Here is a 23,742-nt window from a genome sequence, read left to right as displayed (position 1 = left end):
TTTGCAATCCTATTTTTGGCAGATTTGCATGTGGCATAAACCTTTAGGCTTATAACTTTGATGATTTTGGCTTCACGTTTGCTTAATCCAATCACAGCTAATCATTGTTATGATTTACTTAACAAAATAAAGTACTTCATTCTGGTTGATATCATGAAATTTCCTGATATTTGTGCAACCAAACGCCCTATTGACTTTTCTTAAAAACCTTGAATCGAACCCAATTGGTTTTGCAGAGTGATGGTAGTCTGATTTGGTATGAATGTGATAGTCTTCCTTTTTGCTATTATTACAATCCTTTGCTTTCTCATTAGAAGATTTCAAAACTATAAATGTTGCTATAAGAATATATTCTTGCGAATGCAGATTCCACAAAACGATGCATCAGTGGAAACTGTTTCTCTCACTGAAAAGGAAATGAAAATATCGGTGTTTTTCCGTTAATGGTGTTTCTTGAAATACACCAAACGGTTGCTACTAAAGACTGCATCTTCTAAGTTCATTTGAATTATTTCTATCGTCGATGCCAAACGACTATTTATCTGACATTCTCATCTAGATGAATACAATCGGTCTGTCGGGCTTGGATAGACCAGGCCCCAAAAGTCTCACGTACTGGGAGATCATCATAGCCACCAATCTTGTGCCTTTTTTTCTATTGATATGGAGAGTTACTGGAGCCCAATTTATGGATGGTTCGGATCCCACGCAACATGCCATGTTGGTGCATGTGGATGTGCTGCCTTGCATACGCATGCGGGATTAGCAAACCTCTATCACTGAAATGCATTTTGATGGCCTGTTTGAGCATCCAAACATGCCACTAGATTGAGGAGCCTATGCACAAAGATGTCAAGCAGTAGTAGGGTGCTGAACCATAACAAACATGCAGTTTGATCTGCTGGCCCCTACAATGCCTGTTTGTCATTCAACAACTGCCGATGGCATCCAACGTCAGCCGTTGACATCAACAAACCATGTTGCTGAAAGATTTGAGACATCAACAACAATTTTAGGCATCTACCAAACACAGCCTTAATTAAATATAATAATTTTGAGTAAAATATTTTTATTAAATTAAACATTCCAAGGAGACTCTTTGATCATTTTCAAGGCTTAAATAACCGTACTTGGTCAAATGCCTGAGGTAAAAAAAAGTAGTACTGGAAATGTTTGGGTTTTATTGGTCCAAAATGAAAAAATATGGAGAATGAAGAGTTCAACTTTAATATAGTTCCGATTTAAGAAAACGCAGTAAAAAATGACTATATATGCATATGTGTGCTTATATATTATAATTTAAATAAAGTGGAATTTAAAAACATTAATTAAAATGATTAAGATTTTTAAATGCATAAGTAATTATGTATATAGGTAATCAAATAGCAGATTAATATTACTCTCCAACTCGGTTAAATCCTTCCCTTTCAATCACTCTTTGTATAAATTGATTCCTTTCCACTAAAATCTTCCACCATTTGCTCAATTGTAATAACGGCAGCAATTACCAATTTCTATTTTTAAATCACCTCTAAAAGATTTTCTTTTTTCTTGAGTGAAATGCACCTTCTTAATGAAATGTGTTTAATTCGATTTCCCAAAAAAGAAAAAAGAAGTCTTTTTTTTTTTAATACAGAGTTCTACTAACAAGACTAAATCAATCAGATGATTTTGAAACGTCCAAATAATCACCGTAGAAGGCCATAATTGAATTTCATGAGAAAATGCACCCAAAAAAATAAATAATTTTGATGGCACGCTACATTTCGCCTCTCAGCTGCAATATGCATTCGGAGCTAGTTGATTTTGTCAGAATCTATGATATTCCACAGTATAGCCCATCCAAGAGATGACCAATTGATTGGATGGTCCAGATCAATCACACACTTTAGTCGGTGGTGTTGTAATTCAATCATCCTCACATATAAAAGGCTATCAACGTCTTTTTTCTTGAAGGTAAAAGTTCAGCCCCATAATCTAACATGAGCTGGAAAAACGGATGGATTGGGTGGATTTCTCGCAACCATCACGTGGTCTCTACCTAGATTCCAAGGGTTAGGATCTTCCTACCATCGGGCGTCAGGTGTAGCAGGCAGTCCACATACGTTCTGGCCCATATGAATGGGGTATGGTTCCAAGCAGAGGCCAATTGGATGACGTGAGTCGGTGAGTGTTCAATCAAAACAGCATCTACAATGGAGGCACAGCCTTCCTGCAATAGGAAGCAAGGTAGGCCCCACTGAGATGTTTGTGATAAATCCACTCCGTCTATCCGTTTTGCGTGATCATGTTAGGATTTGGGCCAAAATATAAGGTTGATCCATAACTAAAGTCGGCTGCATGACAGGAAACAATAAAGATTGAACACATCCAACATCCATCGTTGAAATTTTTTAGATCAGGTGGGCCACAAAAAAGTTTGGTCAGGCTAATATTTTTGTGGATATTGAAATCATGGCGATCCAAAGGGAGGTTTCTGCCTTATGTCATGTCTTAACATGATCTTGCAAAATGGATGGGCTGGATGAATTTCTCACAAACATCTCAATGAGCCCCCATCTAGTTCTCTGTCGCAGTGCCTTACTGAAATATGACCATGGCTCTCCAATCAGCTTAAGTTCGGCTGCTGCCGCTGGATGCAGATTGTGTGGTAACTCACCACGCTATAGCATGGTGAGTAAATTCTACGAGGTCCACTGTGATGTAAGTGACATTTTCTATGCCTTTCATCCATTTTTTTAGTTCATTTTAGGGCTCGACTTCAAAATTGAAGCATATCCAAAGCTCAAGTGGACCAAAGCACAGGAAAACAGTGAGAATAATGACATCTACGGTTGAAACCTTCGTAGGGCACACAATCTACGGTTGAAACTCAAATATCAGCTTAATTAAAAACTCACGTGACCATTTTGGAGTTTCCACGGTAGACGTCATTCCTTCCACTGTTTTCCTGTCGTGGGTTACCAGACAATCCACGTATCCGTAAAATTTCCAGCTAATTCAAGGGCATGAATGGAAGTAGATTTTGTGGTGTGCCTCGGTGGTGGATCTCCAAGTTCTGTGGGATCGACCATGATATATGTGTTATATCTACACCGTTCATCCATTTTTAGAGATCATTTTAGAGTATGGTTACAAAAACGAGCTTGATCAAATGCTTAAATGAACCACACCACAGAAATAAGTGAGCTTTGAACGTATACCATTGAAAACTTCCAAGGGTCTACAGAAGTCTTGGATCAAGCTGATAATCTATTTTTTCCGTTCATCTAGGTCTGTGTGACCTTATGAACAGGTTGGATGGAAAATAAACATGGAGGACCCTAGAAAGGTTTCAAGGGTGCGTATCTTTGTGTCCACTGCTTTCTGTGGTGTTGTCCACTTGAACTATGGATCAGTCTCATGTTTTGGTCCATGCCCTAAAATGATGTCTAAAAATGGATAGACCGTTTAGGTATAACACATACATCATAGTGGGGCCCACATAACTTGATGACGTCAACAGAATAAATCCGCTTTAGCATGAACCCAAAATTGAAGCATTTCCAAAGCTCATGGACCTAAATTAAGCTAGACAACCGGATGGAGAGTGGGTAAAACACATACATCACGGTGGGCCCAACTGATTTAGTCGTGGTGAGTTACTCACCGCACAATCCCGTCTAGTGAGAAGAGTGTTCAACGCAAGCCCCTTCTTTCCTGCCAACGTGCCACGTACTAGTTTATGTAACCAGGCAACGGTTGGGCCCTACCATCAAGACAACGAGTCCATACCATCAAAAGTTGGGCAACACCTGTAGATCAAGTCAGATGTGGGCCGTCCATTGATTTTGATGGTGTGGTCCATCAGTGAACCGAACCATTTCAATGGTGGTTCCCGTGATTTCCAGCTCCCGACTGATTGGTTGGCAGCTGCATCATAAGTTAGCCGCAGCAGGCTGTAGTGTTCAGTTCTCTAGTTAGATACGCGCGCTGAATTTCAAATCTAACAAGTGGGTTCAGTAATCCAGACCATTGATCTGTTGCGACGGAAATTGTACGTACTACCATCCCCCAAAAGTATCTTCGACAGGACAAATAATCTTCGTTTGCGTACCACAGATAGACGATCAAGATGAACGCGACAACGGTCCATATTTAATAAATAATGTCCCCATATCCACTGATGATATTATGTAACCTGGACCATTATTCATCTACGTTTAGTGGAAACAGACCAACGGTTCCGATTACTGAACGACTGGCCCCACTTCTCAGAATATAAACCGCGTATAATGTGCAAAGACATGGAAGCGTATCATATAAACCCACGTGATCCAAAAGTAACGCCGGCTATTAAGAGATTTTTCCTATTATGCGACTCACTTATGAGTCACACACCTTAGTAAGCACTCCCATACTTAACTTTCAAGAATACTCATGCACAATTACTGGACAAAAATACTCTTGTTTCATCATAAATGTGATTTCTAAAAGCTGGGATTTCATATGGCTATGGATTATAACTGTAGCCATTGAAATTGACTACGAAGTGAATGAAATTGACTACGAAATGAAGGAAACTCACCACAAAGTGAACAAAATGAATAGAATTAGCTGCGAAGTGAAGAAAATTCACCACAAAGTAAAAAAAATTGACTGCGAAGTTAATGGAATTGACCACGAAGTGAAAAAAATTCACCGCGAAGTGAATAAAATTAGACGTGAAGTGAAGGAAATTGGCCGCAAAGTGAATGAAATTCACCGCGAAGTGAATGAAGCGAAGGTAATTGACCGCGAAGTGAACGAAGTGAATAAAATTGGACGCAAAGTGAAGGAAATTCATTGTGAAGTAGATGAATTGAATGGAATTCACTGCGAAATGAGTGAAATTCATCGCGAATTGAATGAAGTGAATGTAATTGACCACGAAGTGAAGGAAATTGTTCACGAAGTGAAGGAAATTCACCGCAAATTGAATGAATTTGACCGCGAAATGAAGAAAATTCACCGTTCAGTTCTCTAGTTAGATACGCGCGCTGAATTTCAAATCTAACAAGTGGGTTCAGTAATCCAGACCATTGATCTGTTGCGACGGAAATTGTACGTACTACCATCCCCCAAAAGTATCTTCGACAGGACAAATAATCTTCGTTTGCGTACCACAGATAGACGATCAAGATGAACGCGACAACGGTCCATATTTAATAAATAATGTCCCCATATCCACTGATGATATTATGTAACCTGGACCATTATTCATCTACGTTTAGTGGAAACAGACCAACGGTTCCGATTACTGAACGACTGGCCCCACTTCTCAGAATATAAACCGCGTATAATGTGCAAAGACATGGAAGCGTATCATAAAAACCCACGTGATCCAAAAGTAACGCCGGCTATTAAGAGATTTTTCCTATTATGCGACTCACTTATGAGTCACACACCTTAGTAAGCACTCCCATACTTAACTTTCAAGAATACTCATGCACAATTACTGGACAAAAATACTCTTGTTTCATCATAAATGTGATTTCTAAAAGCTGGGATTTCATATGGCTATGGATTATAACTGTAGCCATTGAAATTGACTACGAAGTGAATGAAATTGACCACGAAATGAAGGAAACTCACCACAAAGTGAACAAAATGAATAGAATTAGCTGCGAAGTGAAGAAAATTCACCACAAAGTAAAGAAAATTGACTGCGAAGTTAATGGAATTGACCACGAAGTGAAAAAAATTCACCGTGAAGTGAATAAAATTAGACGTGAAGTGAAGGAAATTGATTATAGTAGAATCAACAATTTTAAGATAATTGTGTCCCATGCTTTAGAAGATTCCATTGACAAATCTATCCGACCTATAAACTTTGATGGCCAGCACTTTAGGCGGTGGAAATTGTAACGACCTTGGATTTTCTTGTGCTAATCTTTCCTTAAGTAGTTGTTTTGGGGTAATTAGCGCTTTACTCGATAGCATCTCAAATCCGCAACAATCACTTAAAATAGTATCTGCATGCCTCTAAACGCGTAGATTAGAGAGCGATATGTTACTCTGAAATATGGGATCCATCCCTAAATCCAAGTACGATGGCGATGATCTTAAGCTGTTGCGGTCACCGAGTTGGGCTTGATCTTCACCTCGAAAATCAAGTCGATCTGATGTTCTCGGTCGATTTGGTTGAGCTCGGAGTGAAGAGTGTGAGAACGGTTGGAATTTATTAAGCTTTTATTGGACGCGACGATTTTAAGCATTCGACCGTTGTTTCGACCCAATTTCACCCTCGAATCAGGATGTGGCCCATGCATATCTTAGTGCTTGTGGACTGATCGAGTTTCCGTGACCGTTGAATTGAGTGTGGTCCGCCAAAGCTCAGCCTGACCTAGATCCATGGTCAGTGAGCTTAAGTCTGACCTTTCGTGGTTATAGGCCCACCAGAAGTGCTTCGTTGGATCGAGAAAGGCTTACTTTGGTTATAACCTAAGTATACCTTGACCCTGGGGTTATTTCCATCATTTTAAGGCCTATATATAGTCCTCAAACCCTAGCTCTCATTTCCATACGAATTTTCTCTAACCCTAGCTTGGAAAGAGAGTGGAAAAGAGAGAGTTAGGGAGAGAGATTGGTTGGTGAATCATCTTGATTCTTCCTTGTTCTTCTTCACCTTTGAACCTTTACTTTGAATCGTTCCTCTGACGATTCTGAGTTCTTTAACCTAACCCTAACCCGTGTTAGAGCTTAGACTAGACTTGGTGTTGTTGTATCTCATTTCTATCCTTATTTTAGGGTATTCTAGCGCCGTTGACGAAGACAACTCGTCTAAATCAGCTCAGTTAAGGTGCGGACTTTAAGTGTATAGGTTATGGTTTTCAAGGCTTTCAATCCCAGTTAGTGGTTTATTCTTGTTATGGATGAGATTTCACATGTCAAATGTCATGTTTACATTGCTTTCCTGATATGCATGTGCTATATTGAGATTTGTGTATTCTATGTGTATTTATAAAGTACCGTATACGTATAAAATATGCACTTATGTTTGCCATGATTAATTGTCATGTATGTATGCTAGATGCATGTATGACAACTCCTTGATAAAAGGAATTGTCTAAGTGCATGTATTCCAACATACGTCATGTATGTTGTTTCCATGTATGCTAAGTGTTTGTAGAAATGCATGAATGATCTAAGTGTAACTTATTACACTTATTGCGAGCGTTGAGAAGTGATTCTCAATACTCCTATGGATGCGCATGTTTTCCTTTATGCAGTTACCTTTCAAGTTCTTTAAATTCAAGCATCTCCTATGCTTACATTTATGTTAAGTTGATATTCTTCAGATGAGTATGTACCATGATTTGAGTGGTTGTTCCATTACTGTTTTACATTCCATATGAATATCTGTAGTAGTGTAAGATGTTTGGGACTATGCCTTAGTCCAGGAAATCGGTAATTGACCCTATATTCGTGATTGAGATTGCTTTCGCCACGAAGGACGTATTAGACGATCCCGAGTCGTATTAGAGTTGTCGGTAGTGGTTTGGCCACGTGGAGTGTTTGCGCACTCTATGTCGCTCAATTCAACATGCGCTCGTGCCAGTCGAGTTCGTCAAGTAACCCGATTATCCGATGTATGTTCACCATGTATGGACGCTATTGCTTGAATCTAGGGTACCGAACTTACCGGTGAAATCCTATTAACTATGGTACTTGATCCGCTAAGACTCATGAGCCGGACATGGTGGTATGGGACACCATGGTCTACGCTGGGGTGACGAGCCTCCCGTAGTGACCGGTGAACAACTTAACTCGTGAGCCGATTATGGTGGTATGGGACATTATATTCGTCTTTGTCGGCCTACATTGATTGGTGACGAGCCCTTTGTAGTGACCTCGAGCATAGATACCGCAAGGAGGTGACGAGCCGATCTGTGGTAGTAAGGGCATAAAAGGCGTGCATTGATTGGTGACGAATGACCTCAACTATATGATCGTATGAGATATCTAGGATTGACGACCCTAGTATGGATCACTGTTTAGATGGTGATATGAGGAAGGTATCTTAGCTTCCCAATCCTGTTGTGTGAAATGGACTAATAACAACTTGGTAATCATATCCATGCACCGCATTTGCATGTGCTTTGTAGATGTGGCGCACTTTGAGGCGATGTCATGCGTAACGTAAGATGAAGACGCTGAGGGTGTACGCGTGAGGGCACGCATCATATTGCATTCATGCTTGCATTAACAAGAGTACTTAGGATTTAATTACTTATCCTGCTTTATCATTATTGTTTGATTGAATTGATAACATGTTAACCAGTGTGCCTTATTGTTCCAAGTTGATCACTCACTCCCACGGGGTGGTGTTACACACCCACCGGACTCTCTTAGGCCCCGATGTTGCAGATGTGGATGCGACGCCCGAGGCAGAGCAGCTGGATGACGACGAGGCCGCCTTCTCCTATATGCGGTTTTCAGATGGGTTCTAGCTTGTTCTGATGCGCGGGATTTTGGGATTATTCTTTTTGGGAACTGAAATGATGTAAATTGGTACTTATAATTTTGTTAAATAACACTTTCACACGATGGCTTGTATATGTAATTCAGGGTTTACACTTGTACACATATTTTACTATAAGTCTTCCGCTTGCTTTATTCACTTATCCCGGAATTTAGTTTTGGCTTAATCTATTCCATGTTTTATGCACTAATACAACAACATACATCCTTCATTAAATATGTTGCATAAGTGATGTTTTGGAACTCTGAGCCGAGAAATTCATCGCGAATTGAATGAAGTGAATGTAATTGACCACGAAGTGAAGGAAATTGTTCACGAAGTGAAGGAAATTCACCGCAAATTGAATGAATTTGACCGCGAAATGAAGAAAATTCACCGCGAATTGAATGAATTGAATATAATTGACCGCGAAGTAGATGAATTGAATGGAATTCACCATGAAAGTAATTGACTGCGAAGTGAAGGAAATTCACCGTGAAGTAAATGAAGTGAACAAAATTCACCGCGAAGTAAACGAAATTGACCGTGAAGTGAGTGAAATTGACCGCGAAGTTTATTAGCCATCCAACATGTTGATAGGGTCACACAGACATAGATGAAGGCAAAACACAACTATCAGCTTGGCCCAAAACTTTTGTGGCACATAAAAAGTTTTTAATGACCATTGATCATTGTTTCCTATGGTGTGGTCCACCTAGAATTTCACTCACTTCGCGGTGAATTTCATTTACTTCACGATGAAGTTCACTCACTTCATGGTGAATTTTATTCACTTCGCAATAAAGTTCACTCACTTCACGATGAATTTTAGTCACTTCGTAGGAATGTTGATGGACTTTAATGAGTTACATGATTGACTAGGAAGAATGTTGATATTTTGTAAGCAAAATCCTTCTCCTTACCTTTGTGTAATCTATCCCACCCTGATAAGGCTGATGAAGGCCAATGACGGAAAGCACCACCCTGTAGAGGAACTCATCGCCAATTTCAACCTCGAGTATGCTTCCGAAGATTGGCTTACAAATGTTCACACACTTATTCGCTTCCTTGATAAGCTTAGTAGCAGCTAGGTCGATTCGCCTAAAGGCCTTCCCTTGTCACTGTGAATCGAATGAAATTCATCGCAAAGTGAGTGAAATTCACCGTGAAGTAAACAAAATTCACCACGAAGTGAAGAAAATTGATCGCGAAGTGAATGAAATTGATCTCGAATTGATTGAAATTGACATCGAAAAGAATGAAGTTCACCGTGAAGTGAATGAAGGGAATGAAACTCACTGCAAACTGAATGAAATTAACCACAAAATGAATGAAATTCACCGAGAACTTATTGGAATTGACTGTGAAGTAAATGAAATTAACTGCGAAGTGAATGAAATTGACTGCGAACTGATTGCAATTGGCCGCGAAGTAAATGAAGTAAATAAAATTCACCGCGAACTGATTGAAATTGACAGTGAAGTGAATGAAATTGATCGCGAAGTGAATGAAATTCACTGCGGAGTGAATGAAGTTGATCGTGAAATTAAATGAATTCACCGTGAAGTGAACAAAATTGACTGCGAAGTGAGTGAAATTGACCGCAAACTGAATGAAATTGACCGCAAACTGATTGAAATTGATAGCGGAGTGAATGAAATTAACCGTGAAGTTAATGAAATTCACCGCGAACTAATTGAAATTGACCGCAAAGTGAATGAAATTGACCCGCGAAGTTAATGAAATTCATCGCGAAGTGAATAAAATGGATTTTCGACTATTGACCTGATGGAATCTTGGAAAGTAACCAGGTAGGTTGGCTAAAGTAGCTTTTCCTACCTCAAAATCATATATGGTACGTTGAGTAACTTATTCTAGTTTAGGAGACATGCTTGTTAAGGGTGTGCTTGATTTTTCAATTCACCGAAAAATACCGTGTCAATATCTAATGATTATTTCTCTTATATTTACCTCACTCTTTCCAACGTTTGAATTGACCACATGCTTTTCTGACTCAAAAATCAAGAACACCACAACATATTTGTAGGTCCCACCGTGATGTATATCGCTTATCCACACTGTTCATCTATTATGCCTAATGCATTTATGGCATGAAGCAGAAAATGAGGCATATCCAAAGCTCAAGTGGACCACGCCACGGGAAAAATGGAATCAAATACTTACCATTAAAAACCTCTTAGGGCCATTGTTTTTTGTGGTGTGGGCCATTTGAGTGTTTGATATGCCTCATTTTTCAAATCATGCCTTAAAATATTGTGTAAAAACGGCTGGATAGAGTGGATATATTATATACATCACCTTGGGGTTCACAGATATAAAAAAAACTCTTTTGAACTAGTTTCTAATGTAACAAGTATGATGAATTTTCAAACGATTTTCAAACGGATAAAATGATAATAATAACTCATTTCAAGGGTATTTACACGAGCCCTAAAAAATTAAACACGCCCTAAATGAATAAAAAAGGAGATTTTTTTTTTTATATGCTTATATATACATATAAGAAAAATGTAGGGAAAAAAAAGTTTTCCTTATATAAATAAAAATAATAATAAAAATAAAAACTTACACGGACTACCCATGACACTAACTACCATGGCACTACCAGCGGTAATGCCACGACAGACTTTGCAGTATTTTAATTATTTTGGCTGGTGCAATCTCCCATTGCTTTTGTGGTTCCCATCATGAGGTATGTGTTATATCCAAGCCATTCATCTATTTGACCAGCTCGTATTAATGCTTGAGAGGAAAAATAATATAGATCTAACTACCAAGAACCAAACTGTGAAAGGCAGTGGGGGATTGAACAGTGGCTCTATGAAATTTTTAACTGTGAAGCTATTTGTAGTGTGGTCAGTTGATTTTTGGATATGATTCTTATTTTTGGATATGATTCTTATTTTCTTTTTTTTTTTTTATGAAAATAAATGTTACGATGGCTCGAAGAAAATTTTAACTGTGAAGCTATTTGTGGTGTGGTCAGTTGATCTTTGGATATGATTTTTTTTTTTTTTAAAATAATACTCTGAAATGATCTCCAAATATGGATGAACGCTGTGTATATAATAAATACACAACTGTGGGTCCATGTAACTTTGATCTCTTCCGAACCGTTCGTACAAATCGGATTTCGAGGAGTGTTAGCGCTCGTCCTCGCACACCGGCCTTCCGCAAGGAATGGCGTGGGTATTTTGGTCCGGTGAAAAGTCGCCCGTACACCAGGGGCGTAGTTTGGTGCAGTAAGTTTGGACGGGATTAGGTTGCTGGATTAAAGGTGAGGCGTACAGTAGCAAAAATCTCCGCTCTTAATGAGTGGTTCCAAGCGGAAGCGGATTGCATACTGCCCCCACCTGGACAGAATCGGTCCAGGTAGGGGATCTTTGGGCCCACGGTATTGTATGTGTTTTATCCAAGCTGTTCATCCATTTTATCAGATCATTTTAGTATATAATTCCAAAAAACAGGCATATCCGTGGCTCAAGTGGACCACACTATCGGTATTGAACTCCTACCGTTAAAAACTTTTTGGGGCCCACAGAATTTTTGGGTCATGTTTAAATTTTGTTCCCTTCATCCATGTCTATGTGAGCTTATGAACAGGTTGGATGGATAATAAAAACTACGGTGGGCCCTAGGAATGTTTCAACAGTGGACGTCATTATCACTGCTGCTTCCTGTGGTGTGGTCCACTTGAGAATTAGATCTTCCTTTGTTTTTTCCAAAACATCCTAAGATTATCTGAAAATTTTGATGAACGGCATGGATAAAATCCATAGGTCAATATGGGCCCCACAGAGCCCCTGCCTGGACTGATTTCTGTCCAAGCGGGGCTTCCGTTCAAAACTTCACCCGCCGTTCCTGCTCCATACTAACTGCTGTTTCACTCTTCATACTCCGCAGAGGATCAACAATATATACACACGCATGCGTCCATTCTACGTATGGAATGATATCCACAAATCCAAACCGTCTAAAGATGGGCCCAATTTATATTTCCAAAATTCAAGTAATATCAAAATTACCAGATGATCCAAACGGAAAGATCAAACAAAAGAAATACCAACAGTACAAGTTCAACAAGCAAAAGCCCATCAATTGGAGATTAAGATTCACCAACCAATTTAATTATGGGGCGACGGTACATCCACAGACGGTCCCACGAATTGAATGGTTTTGATTGGTGTAGGAATGGCTCTATGATAGAGCATGGGCTATCATGCTGTCATTATATAAGCTCTGCTCTTCCTGGCATGAGCTGCAACAGAAACAGCAGCCATGGAAGCTTTCCATCCTTTCCCCTCTCCATCTTTCAATCTCTCAATTCTCCGAACCAAACATTCAATACCATTTAAAAAACCAATCTTCTCTCTCCCATTCAAACACCCAAAATCCCATCTCTTCTCAATCTTCAAAGACAAAAACCAATTCAAGATCTTCTCAACGGCCACATCTTCCACAATTTCAACCACAGACACAGAGCCAACTGCCCCAGACCTTGAATTCGAGGAAGAGAAGGAGAAATTCGACTGGTACTCGAACTGGTACCCGATCATGCCGGTCTGTGATCTCGATAAGAAGGTCCCGCATGCGAAAACAGTGATGGGTCTTGATGTGGTGGTGTGGTGGGACAGGATGGAGGAGAAATGGCAGGTGTTCGATGACCGGTGCCCGCACCGTCTGGCGCCATTATCTGAAGGACGGATCGATCAGTGGGGCCGGCTGCAGTGCGTCTACCACGGGTGGTGCTTTGATGGCGCTGGCGACTGCAAATTAATTCCTCAGGCACCGCTTGATGGCCCGCCGGTAATTTTTCCCACCAAAAACCCAAATTGTCTTTGCATTTCTTGTGAAATTTGCAGTGTGGTCAATGAAACCATGTATCCAAATTGGAAATTTTAGTTTCAATTCTTTGAAACTTAGGGCCTGTTTCGAACTTGGAAGTTCACTCACACCTCAACGTCTAGGATTGAGAATTGCTTATTAATAAAAATTCTACAGATTTCGGTGATTGGAAGCAGGCAGCACTGATTTCTTCGTAGTTGGAGAATTTATAGCTGGATTGAATTTGGGTAGTATTTCAGTAGCTTTTTGGATTTGCTTAGGGGTCTTTTGGAAACCTGGCAGGATTACTGTAGCCGTTTGGCTGATTGGATTTGGATTCTTAGAGGATTTGAAGTCCCTGATATTTGGATTCTGTCATTGTGTCTGGCAACCTGGATTTTCAATCCTGTAGATTTCATTTTGTTCAGCAACCTGGATTTGTGGAATCAAAATTGTTTTCTGGGGCCCACTTTGATGTGAAATGACATCGAATCCATTTATCATATGTGCCCTCTCAGGTTTTCCTTGGCTGCCAAAAATAAGGTGATTGAAAACTCAGGGGGGCCACACCAGAGGGAACAGCTGGGATGCCCACCATTAAAAACCTTTCAGATTACCTTAAGGGTACACCTTTGATATATGCCATCTAATCCATTCAGAATGCATCTCGGCAGGATGCATGGTTTGAAAATTTTGACCGTTGAGCTGGATCCGTAATCCTTGGATTTTGCAACGCAGCTTTTTCAAAGGAAGCAAAATTTGCAGGCGGGGGGTGTGGGTAGCGCAAACACGAGGATTGGGATCTTTTGGATTTGGAATCCAAATCCAGCCCCAATCCAGGTCCAGGTAGCCAGACAACCCCTAATGGATTCCAGCTAAAAGCATGTTTTTGGATTCCTGGCCAGTGGCTGCCTTGCAAATTCTGGGGAAATGGACTCCCTATTGACGGCCACTTTCCTTATTTTTTCTATAAATAGAACTGCTAATGCAAGGGCATTTTCAAATCGGGTTCGATTGGGGTGGCCTGTGGGATGCAGGGGCACACTCGTGGTGGGCGGTCTGTGTGAGACGGGTGGCTTGTGTGAGGCCGGCCCCAGCAGTGTGAGGCGGTACCCATGTGATGTGGGACCCACGAGGGGGGTTCGGCTGAGGTCTTAACCCATGAGTTGTGGGGCCTGGGCAATGAGATAAAGAGATCCTGCATCAACTGCTCAGCTGACTTCTTTCCCAGTACCCAATACAGTTCCTAAATACTAGAGAAGTGCATTCCCGGTACCGAAATATTAGTGTTAGGATCTCTTCTCTGGGATATTTGTTTCCTGGAAAGAAATTCTTATGTAACTTCAAAATTCCAGGTTGCCAAACAACCCCTTGTAAACAAACCCACATAGAAAGAAATTCTTAAGTAACTTTAAAATTCCAAGTTGCCAAACAACTCCTTGTAAACAAACCCAAATGAGAAGCAAGCGATTGATTTTAATTTCTTCTCATTGATGCCATCTCAGTCCTCTTGTTATAATGGGCCTTCCAAATTAGAGGCAATTTCATGGTCCTGCTCTCGTCGTTCTGAGATTGGATGATGTTATAGGAAAGAAGTGAAAATCTTCATCGGTGGTATGAGGAAATGTTACCCATTATTACTATCTTTCAGCCATGAGACTATGACTGTGTCAGCTGAGGTAGATGTACTTCCTCCCCATCGTATTTTCTATTAAAACACTTACGTGTTTCTGCTCATTACCTGGTTTTACACCTTTACTTCCTTTCCAGGTGTTTGGGTGAAACCAGTGTTTTAAATAGCTACGCTATGTAGCGTGTAGCTTACGCTATGTAGCATGTAGCTTACGCTATGTAGCGTAGCTTACCCTTAACGCTGCGTAGCTCATGAAAATAGCTTAAGTCGCATGTAGCCAGCTCTCCATTATAATTTGCATGCGCTACACGCTACATAAGACTGTGCTACACACTGTAGCTTATGTTACAAGTTATTTTTCACTAAAATAAAATCAATTAATGTTTTCAATGATTTGTTGCATTTTTCTATTTTCAATAAAAATTAGATAATCTTTTCAATGCTTTTAGTAAAATTATATAAGCAACAATATTAAGTCACTTTCGTTTCTCTTCTTTACCTTTATACTTAATCATTGTCCTTTCTTATTCCTTTATGTTGCATTTGGTTGCACCAAATATCATGTAATTTTGTTAAATTTCATTATTAATCAATATAATTTGGTGCAGAATATCATGAAATTGGTGTAACCAATCGCAACCTTGAATAAAAATCTAGAATTTATGCTACACGCTATGTAGCTTACGCCTCACGCTTCAGAGGTGTGAGCGCTACACTACACGTTATTCACTATTTAAAACATTGGGTGATACAGACGAAGAAAGCCGTCTGTAATTTGTAATTGGTCTGTGATATTTCTCTCTTTGGGGATGACAAGGGCTTTTGTGTCCTTTCTTTTACCAACTTTATTTGGGCTTGTTGGATGGTAAAATCTGTAAAATAGAGATGTTCCCTCATGCACATAGTTTTATATGAATTGCCAATTTTCGTTCTTGCCACTCTTTCGAGCTTTGTAACATCCACCAACTAAATAAAAAGAATTCACAAGCTAACTAATCTCTTTGCTGCACATGGAAAATTCATCAATTAGTGTTTAATGTTGGACTAATCATATTCAGGAAATACAGTGTCCAGAGCTTCAGCGAACATGAAGTTCGTTGAGGACTTCATACATGCGGCCATGAAATGGTGATCTAGAACATTGATCTGAAGAGGCACCTCTTTGTGTGGGGGATGCCTTTCAAAATCTCCCAGATTGAGAGATCCTAGCCTTCCAATTGTTAGGTTTCAAATACTTTCAAATACTGTTAATTAGAAAGTACAGTAACAGACCATATTCAACCGATAAATATGCTAGAGTAAAAAGTCTTAAATCTACCAATGTGGGAGATTTTGGGGCATACCCCATCCATGATGTGGCAATCAGATCAAAGGTGTAGATCATTGTACCATGGACCCCACATGCACAGAAGCCTTGTCAAATGTATGTTTACCAAGGCTCGGTATTCTTCATCATCTTCAAAACTGTTTAACGGGAATGTTTCCAACCTATAGGTAGTGAAGTATCAAGTTCTTAACTGTCCAGATACAGGACTTTAATTGACAACATCACAAAATATGTGCAGATTAATACATTCAAGAAGGCATGTGCAGCTGTTTATCCAAGCTGTGAGCAGAACAAGATTGTTTGGTTTTGGCCGAGCACTGAGCCCCAGTTCAAAGATATTCTGATGAAGGAAAAACCACCGTACATCCCGGAGTTGGATGACCCATCATATACGAGTTTATATGGAAATAGAGATATACCATATGGGTTTGTCTTTCTTGGTCTTGAAACTTGATTACTGTAAATAGATTCGGGCATTATAACTTTCAGATAGTTGCATTCAGCTTTACTTTTCTTTTAGAAGACAATATCAGTTTACATCATTTATTTTCTAAAGTGTTGTTACGGGTCGGCTTGTTTCTCCTCAAAATGCCAATCTTTCTCACTTCCCATTTCTTGAATCCTTAAAATGAGTGATTTCCCTCATCGCTTCCTGTATTCATTTCTATTCTGGTAACTATGTTCTAAAGCTTATTTCTCAATGCTATTAAGGTGATATGACTTTAATGTTTATATTTGAATATACCATAATCCTGCATATATTTCTTGAAGATAATTTGAGTTGAGTCATGATTCAGTCATTCCTGTTGCTTTGCAATCATCATGGATCGTGATTTTTCTGAATCAAACTCAAGAAAGGAAGAGGGGGGGGGGGGGGGGGGTTTGCAAAAAAACCTCTTGGAGTGCATTCAGTTTTTAGTTCTTTTGAATGTACACTGAATCATGATAAATACAAAACTGGCATATCAGGTATGAAGTTCTGGTTGAAAATCTCATGGACCCGGCTCATGTTCCATATGCCCACTATGGAATAATGCGAATACCAAATGCGAAAAACAGATAAGTGCTACTAGATAACCTCTTCTCTCTCATTTTGGGTCATTGGAAATATTTTACATAGATCATCGTAGCTTCCTAAGGTATCATTGTTCTTTTTTATTGGTTATAACAAGTTAGTGAAGCAATTCGATGCCCAAAATTTCATTAACATTTAATAATGTTTATCTTGCTAATCTTAGTTTACAGATCTCAATTCTTGTGTTTGTAAAATTTCCACTAACACATCTTCATCTTTCACACCTAAGCGTGATCGAGAAGGAGGGAGGCCTATGGAAATTTCAGTGGAGACATTAAATGGAAATGGTTTTTTTGCAAATCAAGGGTTTGGCTATAGTAAGTTTATGGCACCTTGTATTTTTTATGCTTTTCCAAAATCGGCACCGAGCTATGAATTGTCTACATCAATGAGCATTGAACAGGTAATGTGTTGAATTTTCTTATTTATTTTCCACAGCTGAATTAATGGAAGTTTCATATCTTTTCTTAGAAATTTCATTATTTAACTTTCATATAATTGGGTTTGATTTAGGAGTCATCCACCAATTCTGATCAAAGACAACGGATATCTCTTCTCATTTTTGTCTGTATTCCGGTTAGCCCTGGTCAAAGCAGATTGATTTGGGTCTTTCCAAGAAATTTCTCACAATGGTTAGATCGAATTGTTCCAAGATGGATGTTTCATGTGGGACAAAACCTGATTCTTGATTCGGATCTTTATCTTCTTCATTTGGAGGTAACTTCCATTTCTCAAGTTCCCCTCTTCGATGGATCTAAAGAACAAGGAATTATGTGACCCTTGAGCTGGGGATATGCACAGTATCCTCAAGTCTTAAATTCCTTGGGTCCTTACTCTTGCTCGGGTGGTAGACTCTCAGGAGTTTCAGCACCCAGTCAAGGGTTCGAGTACCCATAGGTGGTGAAATTCCACTAGTGTGAATGTGTGGGGGTGTGTATATATATATAAAAAAAAAAGTCTTAAATTCAGATCAGCGGGGTTCATGATTCAATGATTCAGACCATTAATGTGGTGATGCCATGGATGGGGAATTCTCATAGATCCTCTGATTGAACAATCCTAGCCCTTCTACCAGGGTTCTAAAAACACTGTTGAGACTAGAATACAACCTGGGAGATTTTAGGGGAATGACTTATCCACGTTGGAGGCCATCATAGAAGTGATCTAGATAACTCGCCCAAGGGTCCCGCTTGTCCAAACAGAATGCTTGAGGATATTGTCCATATTCCTCGTAAAGAATTCAGTTGGGTTTGCTTGTATTTACTGTTCTGCCATTTAGCTGTTCATTTACATGCATGGTAAATGTTTCTTCTTATGCCCATCATCATTGTTTTGGTCAAATTTTACATTTGCAAATCATCTATGAGGCTGCTTCTGATTAGGGGATCCCCAAAAAATCAGGATTAAGCTCATTCCTGATTTTGGCACGCCTCATACTATCCAAGTCAGATTCGTGTTGCAAAAGTGACACTTTCTTCTGCTGGATGACAAGTTTCAACACGTTTCCTCAGAAAAATCTAAAATTGTATTAAGTGGAAGAAAGCAGCACTTATGTAATGTGAATCTGATTTGGAGTTTAAGGAACCCACCAAAATCGGGAAAAGGAGCCTTATTTTATGTTAGCATTGCCTGACTCAAAATTTCTTTGTAGGAGAGGAAGATAGCTGAAGTTGGCCCATCCAATTGGCAAAAGGCTTGTTTTGTTCCAACAAAGTCAGATGCTCTTGTAGTTGGCTTTAGAAAATGGTTGAGAAAGTATGCTGGTGGTCAGATCAAGTGGGGAAACAAGTTTGATGTGGGACTTCTTCCAATTCCTCCAAGAGAACAGCTACTGGATAGGTTTGTTGATGTTCTATTTGTAATGAAATTCTAATCACATGAACTAGTAGGCTTGGAATTGGGCTGGCATTGGCCTGATTCCAGCCCGAGCCCCAGCCGTCTGTGAGCCAATTCTGGATGAGTCTAGGAGCTGCAGGTTGGATCCGGGCTGAGTTTTCAGGCCGGGTATCTAATCAGGCTTGGGGCAGTCTTGAGCCTGCCAGAGGCCCAATAGGGCAGCCTGATTTATTTAACATCGTTGGGCTGACTACAGGTCTTCCTAGGCTGAGCTTGATTCCTCAGCCAGCGATCCACTTTTTATGTAAATGAGTACGTGTGGCCTACCTCATGACTAGACTATCCCCATTTTCAGGCAACAACACATAACAAATGATGCTTGCCTAATAAATGGCTTGGATTTCACATGTGCCACCCAACCCCATGTTGCATCGTTAAACCCAGCTTGAACCTTTCGAAGGGAAGTTAAATGGACCCAAGATCATAATAAGGTTCCTATGATGAGTATTGTGGCATGGTGTCATTTTTTAAACAATGGTTTTTCACATATTATAAGTTCTTATGGAATAGTTGGAACTAGATGTTTATGTCCTCAGCTGAGGTCTAGAGCTAAGAATTGTCCTTTTATCTGTATCATATTTTGATGTTTTGTTTCTTATTTTTCTTATTTAATATAACGGAAATGAAAAAAGATTCATTTTCCAATGAACAAAAGAGAATAAATACGAAGCCTACCAAATACAAGGCATGTTTGGGAAACCACTTAATTCTCCAAAAAGGATTACGTGAAGCCCCCTAATAGTTTATGCAAGACCAATATATTTTCTTGGAGAACCAGTAAATACTTCTGCTATGAAGAAAGGTTGTAATAAGAAACACTCAATTTTTTGTGCTCTTGCTACGGTTAAACGATCCTTTCCAGATAATTTGTCCAACCCAAGGATAGCTATAATATCTTTGAGTTCTTCATAATGTTGTGTAGTTTACTTCACTCTTTGCGTAGTTTCATTAACAATTCACAAAACAAATTAAAAGTGTCAAAAGGGAAAGATTCGACTTCCCTCCCATTCTTGCATCTCTCGTCTTTTTCCCCTCGTGGATCTCTCTCTCTCTCTCTCTCTCTCTCTCTCTCTCTCTCTCTCTCTCACACACACACACACACACACACACTTATTTATAGTCTAGAACCTTGGGTTACTGCCTGGTGGAATACCAGGCAATCTGAAACTTTTTTGAATGATATTCAAGAGAAAAAATTTATAGAAAGATTCATGGAAATAGAATAACTATTCCTGTTGGACGAAATGATAAAGGGAGTACCCGGAGACATGGATACAAAAGCTTCATATAAGAATCCACATAAAAACAATACAGTTGGTCAAATGCACACTGAAGATCATATCCATATCATTTTGCATTGTCTTAAAAGTGCATTGAACCAGTTGGTCCTCTAGCATATCCCATGTTACCCCCAAGGCGTTGGTCTCTATTAGAAAAGATTCAGAATTAATAAGCTCTTTGAGTCTTTGACAGTTAGGAGTAGGTAACCCGTTTCCTGTCTTTGTTTCTATTGCATATTATCTCGTTACCTCAGTGTAAATCCGGGATTTCCTTGACTTCATATATATACAAAATAATCATGATATTGATACAATTCATCATTCTTCTTTGTAGTACTTCAATATTGTTGCATTGAAACATATAAATGTTGATTAATCTTGCTAATGTTGAACTTGGTAAAAGAAATGGTTGAATAATTGAAAATTGAGATTACGAAGGAATACACATTAGATGTTGAGATTATGCATTGAACTTTTGGTTGACACTTGAGCTAAGGTATACGCCCCCAAAACAAAGAGCTTTGAATACTAAAAGAAAAGCGCCTATACCTAACAAGATTAAGTGAATACCCAAAATTGTGATCATTTTATTTATCTCTTTCCATACATAACTGAAGAATGGAAAGGATTCTTTAAGAGTCTCAGGTCTGACAAGCGCATGATGAATACTGCCAAAGCCACATATGTTTGATCATTAGGTTTCAACCGGGTTATTCTATTCCAACACTTATGTGGAGCTGATATTATTACTAGTATTCGATAAATATTCCTATGTATGACAACGTAGAATGGAAAGGATTCTTCAAGATTCTCAGGTCTGATAAGTGCATGTTAAATGCTGCCAAAGCCGGAGATGTGTGATCATTACGCTTCAACTGGGTTATTCTATTCCTACTCTTATGTAGATCTGATAATATTTCTAGCACTCGATAAATATTTCTATTTACGGCAACGAAGAATCAAACTATTACTATATTTATTCTTTTTCCCACTTCTTCCAAGCACAGGATAACCTCAAGGGGTTGTGGGTTTTTTTTTTTTTTTTCCTACCAATCCCTTCCTTTGGATACCTGGATTTCTGGTCCCTGACTTTCGTACTTCCACTCTCACAATTGAAACTTACTATTGATTTGATTCGATCCAAACCTCTCACTAATCAGCATTGAGACTCAATTTGGGGGACATTTTGGCTTATATTTCCTACTAACGTGATTTCCATTATAAAATGTAGTTAACACATACATCATGGTTAGCAGCTCCGTATCAAGGTCATCAAATTCACTCAGTGAATGAGTAAATGATTGAATTGGATTTGGCTGGATGGTACCAAACAAATTAAGTACTAGCTCTCATTATAACATATGAAGATCTTTTATCCATATTGAATCTAAAATTGGATTCCTGTTCTAATCAAGAATCCCATTGAATTTATCATTTATTCTCTTTCTTTTTTATAACCTACCATTGTATGGCATCATCAAATGATACAAGTCTTTGATAACAATCCACAATGCACTAGACACCCTTGTAGATGTCCCCATTCTTTCCCCATACCTTTCTACTAAGAAAGACTCTCACTTCTTAAAATATCCCATATATGTAGGCTGGAATTGGGGAAGAGGTCAGATTTATCCTGATGACATTCGATTGTTTCAGATTTGATCAGAATCAATACAAATGGATGCAAGGAAGAAATGCCCAGTTGAAGTGTAATGATTGTACATCTGTAATGTGTATGTCCCATGATAGGTGCACATTCTTCTAGCCTTTCCCAGGAGTTGATGACTATTCATGGCTATTACCTTGACTGCAAAGAAGAGTTTGACCCAAATGACATACTACATCTGACTACTGACAATAATCCATTTCTACAGATCGATTCAGCAGCTTTTTTTTCAATTTTGAATGAAGTCTTAGTGGAATTGTCCATATCCGTTTCATCCTTCAGGACTATATCACATCCCAGATTTGAGAAATAGTCCAAATCATTCTCTTTTGTGGGTGCAGAAATGAACCATCTCTTTCTATTGAATCAAAGCTCGACATGAGTGCTTCACTTTTTAAATTGTGGCTAGTGAGGCATGGACTGACCGCATGTTCTAACACATGCTCATATGTGCCCTGTGTTTGAAAATCTAAACTGTTCATCAAACTCTGCATCACAAAATAAATAAATAAATAAATAAAACACCCCAACAGAATTTCAGGTGCGTTGGATGCCTGGGTGGGCCACAATATTAAGTTCATCTCCACCATTTATATGCTTTCAACAGGCACTGACACTATTATTGGTGCTTGTTGGGACAAAAATGCATTAAAATGCATTTTTAGTGGCACCCAAACACTTCCTAAGGAAGTTAACTACATTTTGGTCATTTCCTCTCTATTGAACTAATTATTGGAATTGAATCCAATGGGCACGTCCAAACACGGTTTTTAATGAATGCTTTCAGTGCCCTGTCCATCATGGTAACAAGGTGTTCTCACAAACTATTCTGCATTCTTCCAGATACTGGTCTCATGTTGTGAACTGCTCAAGCTGTCGCGTTGCAGTAAAAGGATTGAAAGCACTCGAGGTTTCTCTGCAAGTTATCTCCCTAGCTTCGATTGCCATTGTTGCCGCCCTGAAGCAGAATGTGATGTCAACGGTCTCACGGAGTGTGGTGGTGTCAATGGCAGTGGTATGCTTCCTGGCTTCTAAGTGGCTATCTCATTTCATCTACAAGAATTTCTACTACCACGACTATAACCATGCTCTTAAATGAGTGAATTTTAGCTTTCTTTAAACCTTGTCGTGGGAATTTCACCTGATTTCCTCATTGTAATATATTCCTATTGAAGATGTAAGAATGACATTGAACGAGAAATGATCATGTTTCTCAGTCCTCTCTCTCACTCTCTCCCCCCCGACATTACGTATGGTCTTTTTGTAGTATGTTTTACCTGATCAGAGGCCCACATTCGCAGGGCTGCCTGTAGATAAAGTTGTATATAATGGAGGATCTAAGGAGGGTTGAAATGGGAAATTGAGAGATTTGTGGGTTCACATCTTGACTTAAATAGTCAGTTTCTGAAGACAAACGGAAAATTGACAGATGGGTTATCTTGACTTACTTTTTTAAAGCAATATAATTTTGAAATTTTATTACTCTATGGAGAAAATTCAACACAATTTAGGTTCTTTGTAAGGATGGAAATGGGCCG

The 23,742-nt window shown here is 39.1% G+C and overlaps 1 protein-coding gene across 1 annotated transcript; it reads left to right on the top strand.

The window, feature by feature from the left end:
• Window positions 1-12,738: 12,738 nt before the first annotated feature.
• On the top strand, window positions 12,739-23,433 carry LOC131222662 (protochlorophyllide-dependent translocon component 52, chloroplastic). Its single transcript, XM_058217817.1, has 7 exons — window positions 12,739-13,309; window positions 16,526-16,713; window positions 17,257-17,347; window positions 17,586-17,765; window positions 17,876-18,079; window positions 19,014-19,201; window positions 23,048-23,433. Exons 1-7 carry the CDS (start codon window positions 12,782-12,784, stop codon window positions 23,301-23,303), a joined length of 1,635 nt encoding a protein of 544 aa, XP_058073800.1. The 5' UTR covers window positions 12,739-12,781; the 3' UTR covers window positions 23,304-23,433.
• Window positions 23,434-23,742: the final 309 nt, after the last annotated feature.

The sequence above is a fragment of the Magnolia sinica genome, chromosome 13 (genome assembly GCF_029962835.1).
Source record: "Magnolia sinica isolate HGM2019 chromosome 13, MsV1, whole genome shotgun sequence".
NCBI classification, from domain to species: domain Eukaryota; kingdom Viridiplantae; phylum Streptophyta; class Magnoliopsida; order Magnoliales; family Magnoliaceae; genus Magnolia; species Magnolia sinica.
Note: the sequence above shows the minus strand (reverse complement) of the source record. Positions and strands in the feature narration are given on the sequence as shown.

Excerpts from the sequence above, each read along its gene's own strand:
- LOC131222662 (XM_058217817.1), top strand. The coding sequence starts at position 12,782 with ATGGAAGCTTTCCATCCTTTCCCCTCTCCATCTTTCAATCTCTCAATT. Across the intron at positions 16,714-17,256 it reads AATAGAGATATACCATATGG|GTATGAAGTTCTGGTTGAAA; the intron begins GTTTGTCTTTCT and ends CTGGCATATCAG. Across the intron at positions 19,202-23,047 it reads AGAGAACAGCTACTGGATAG|ATACTGGTCTCATGTTGTGA; the intron begins GTTTGTTGATGT and ends GCATTCTTCCAG.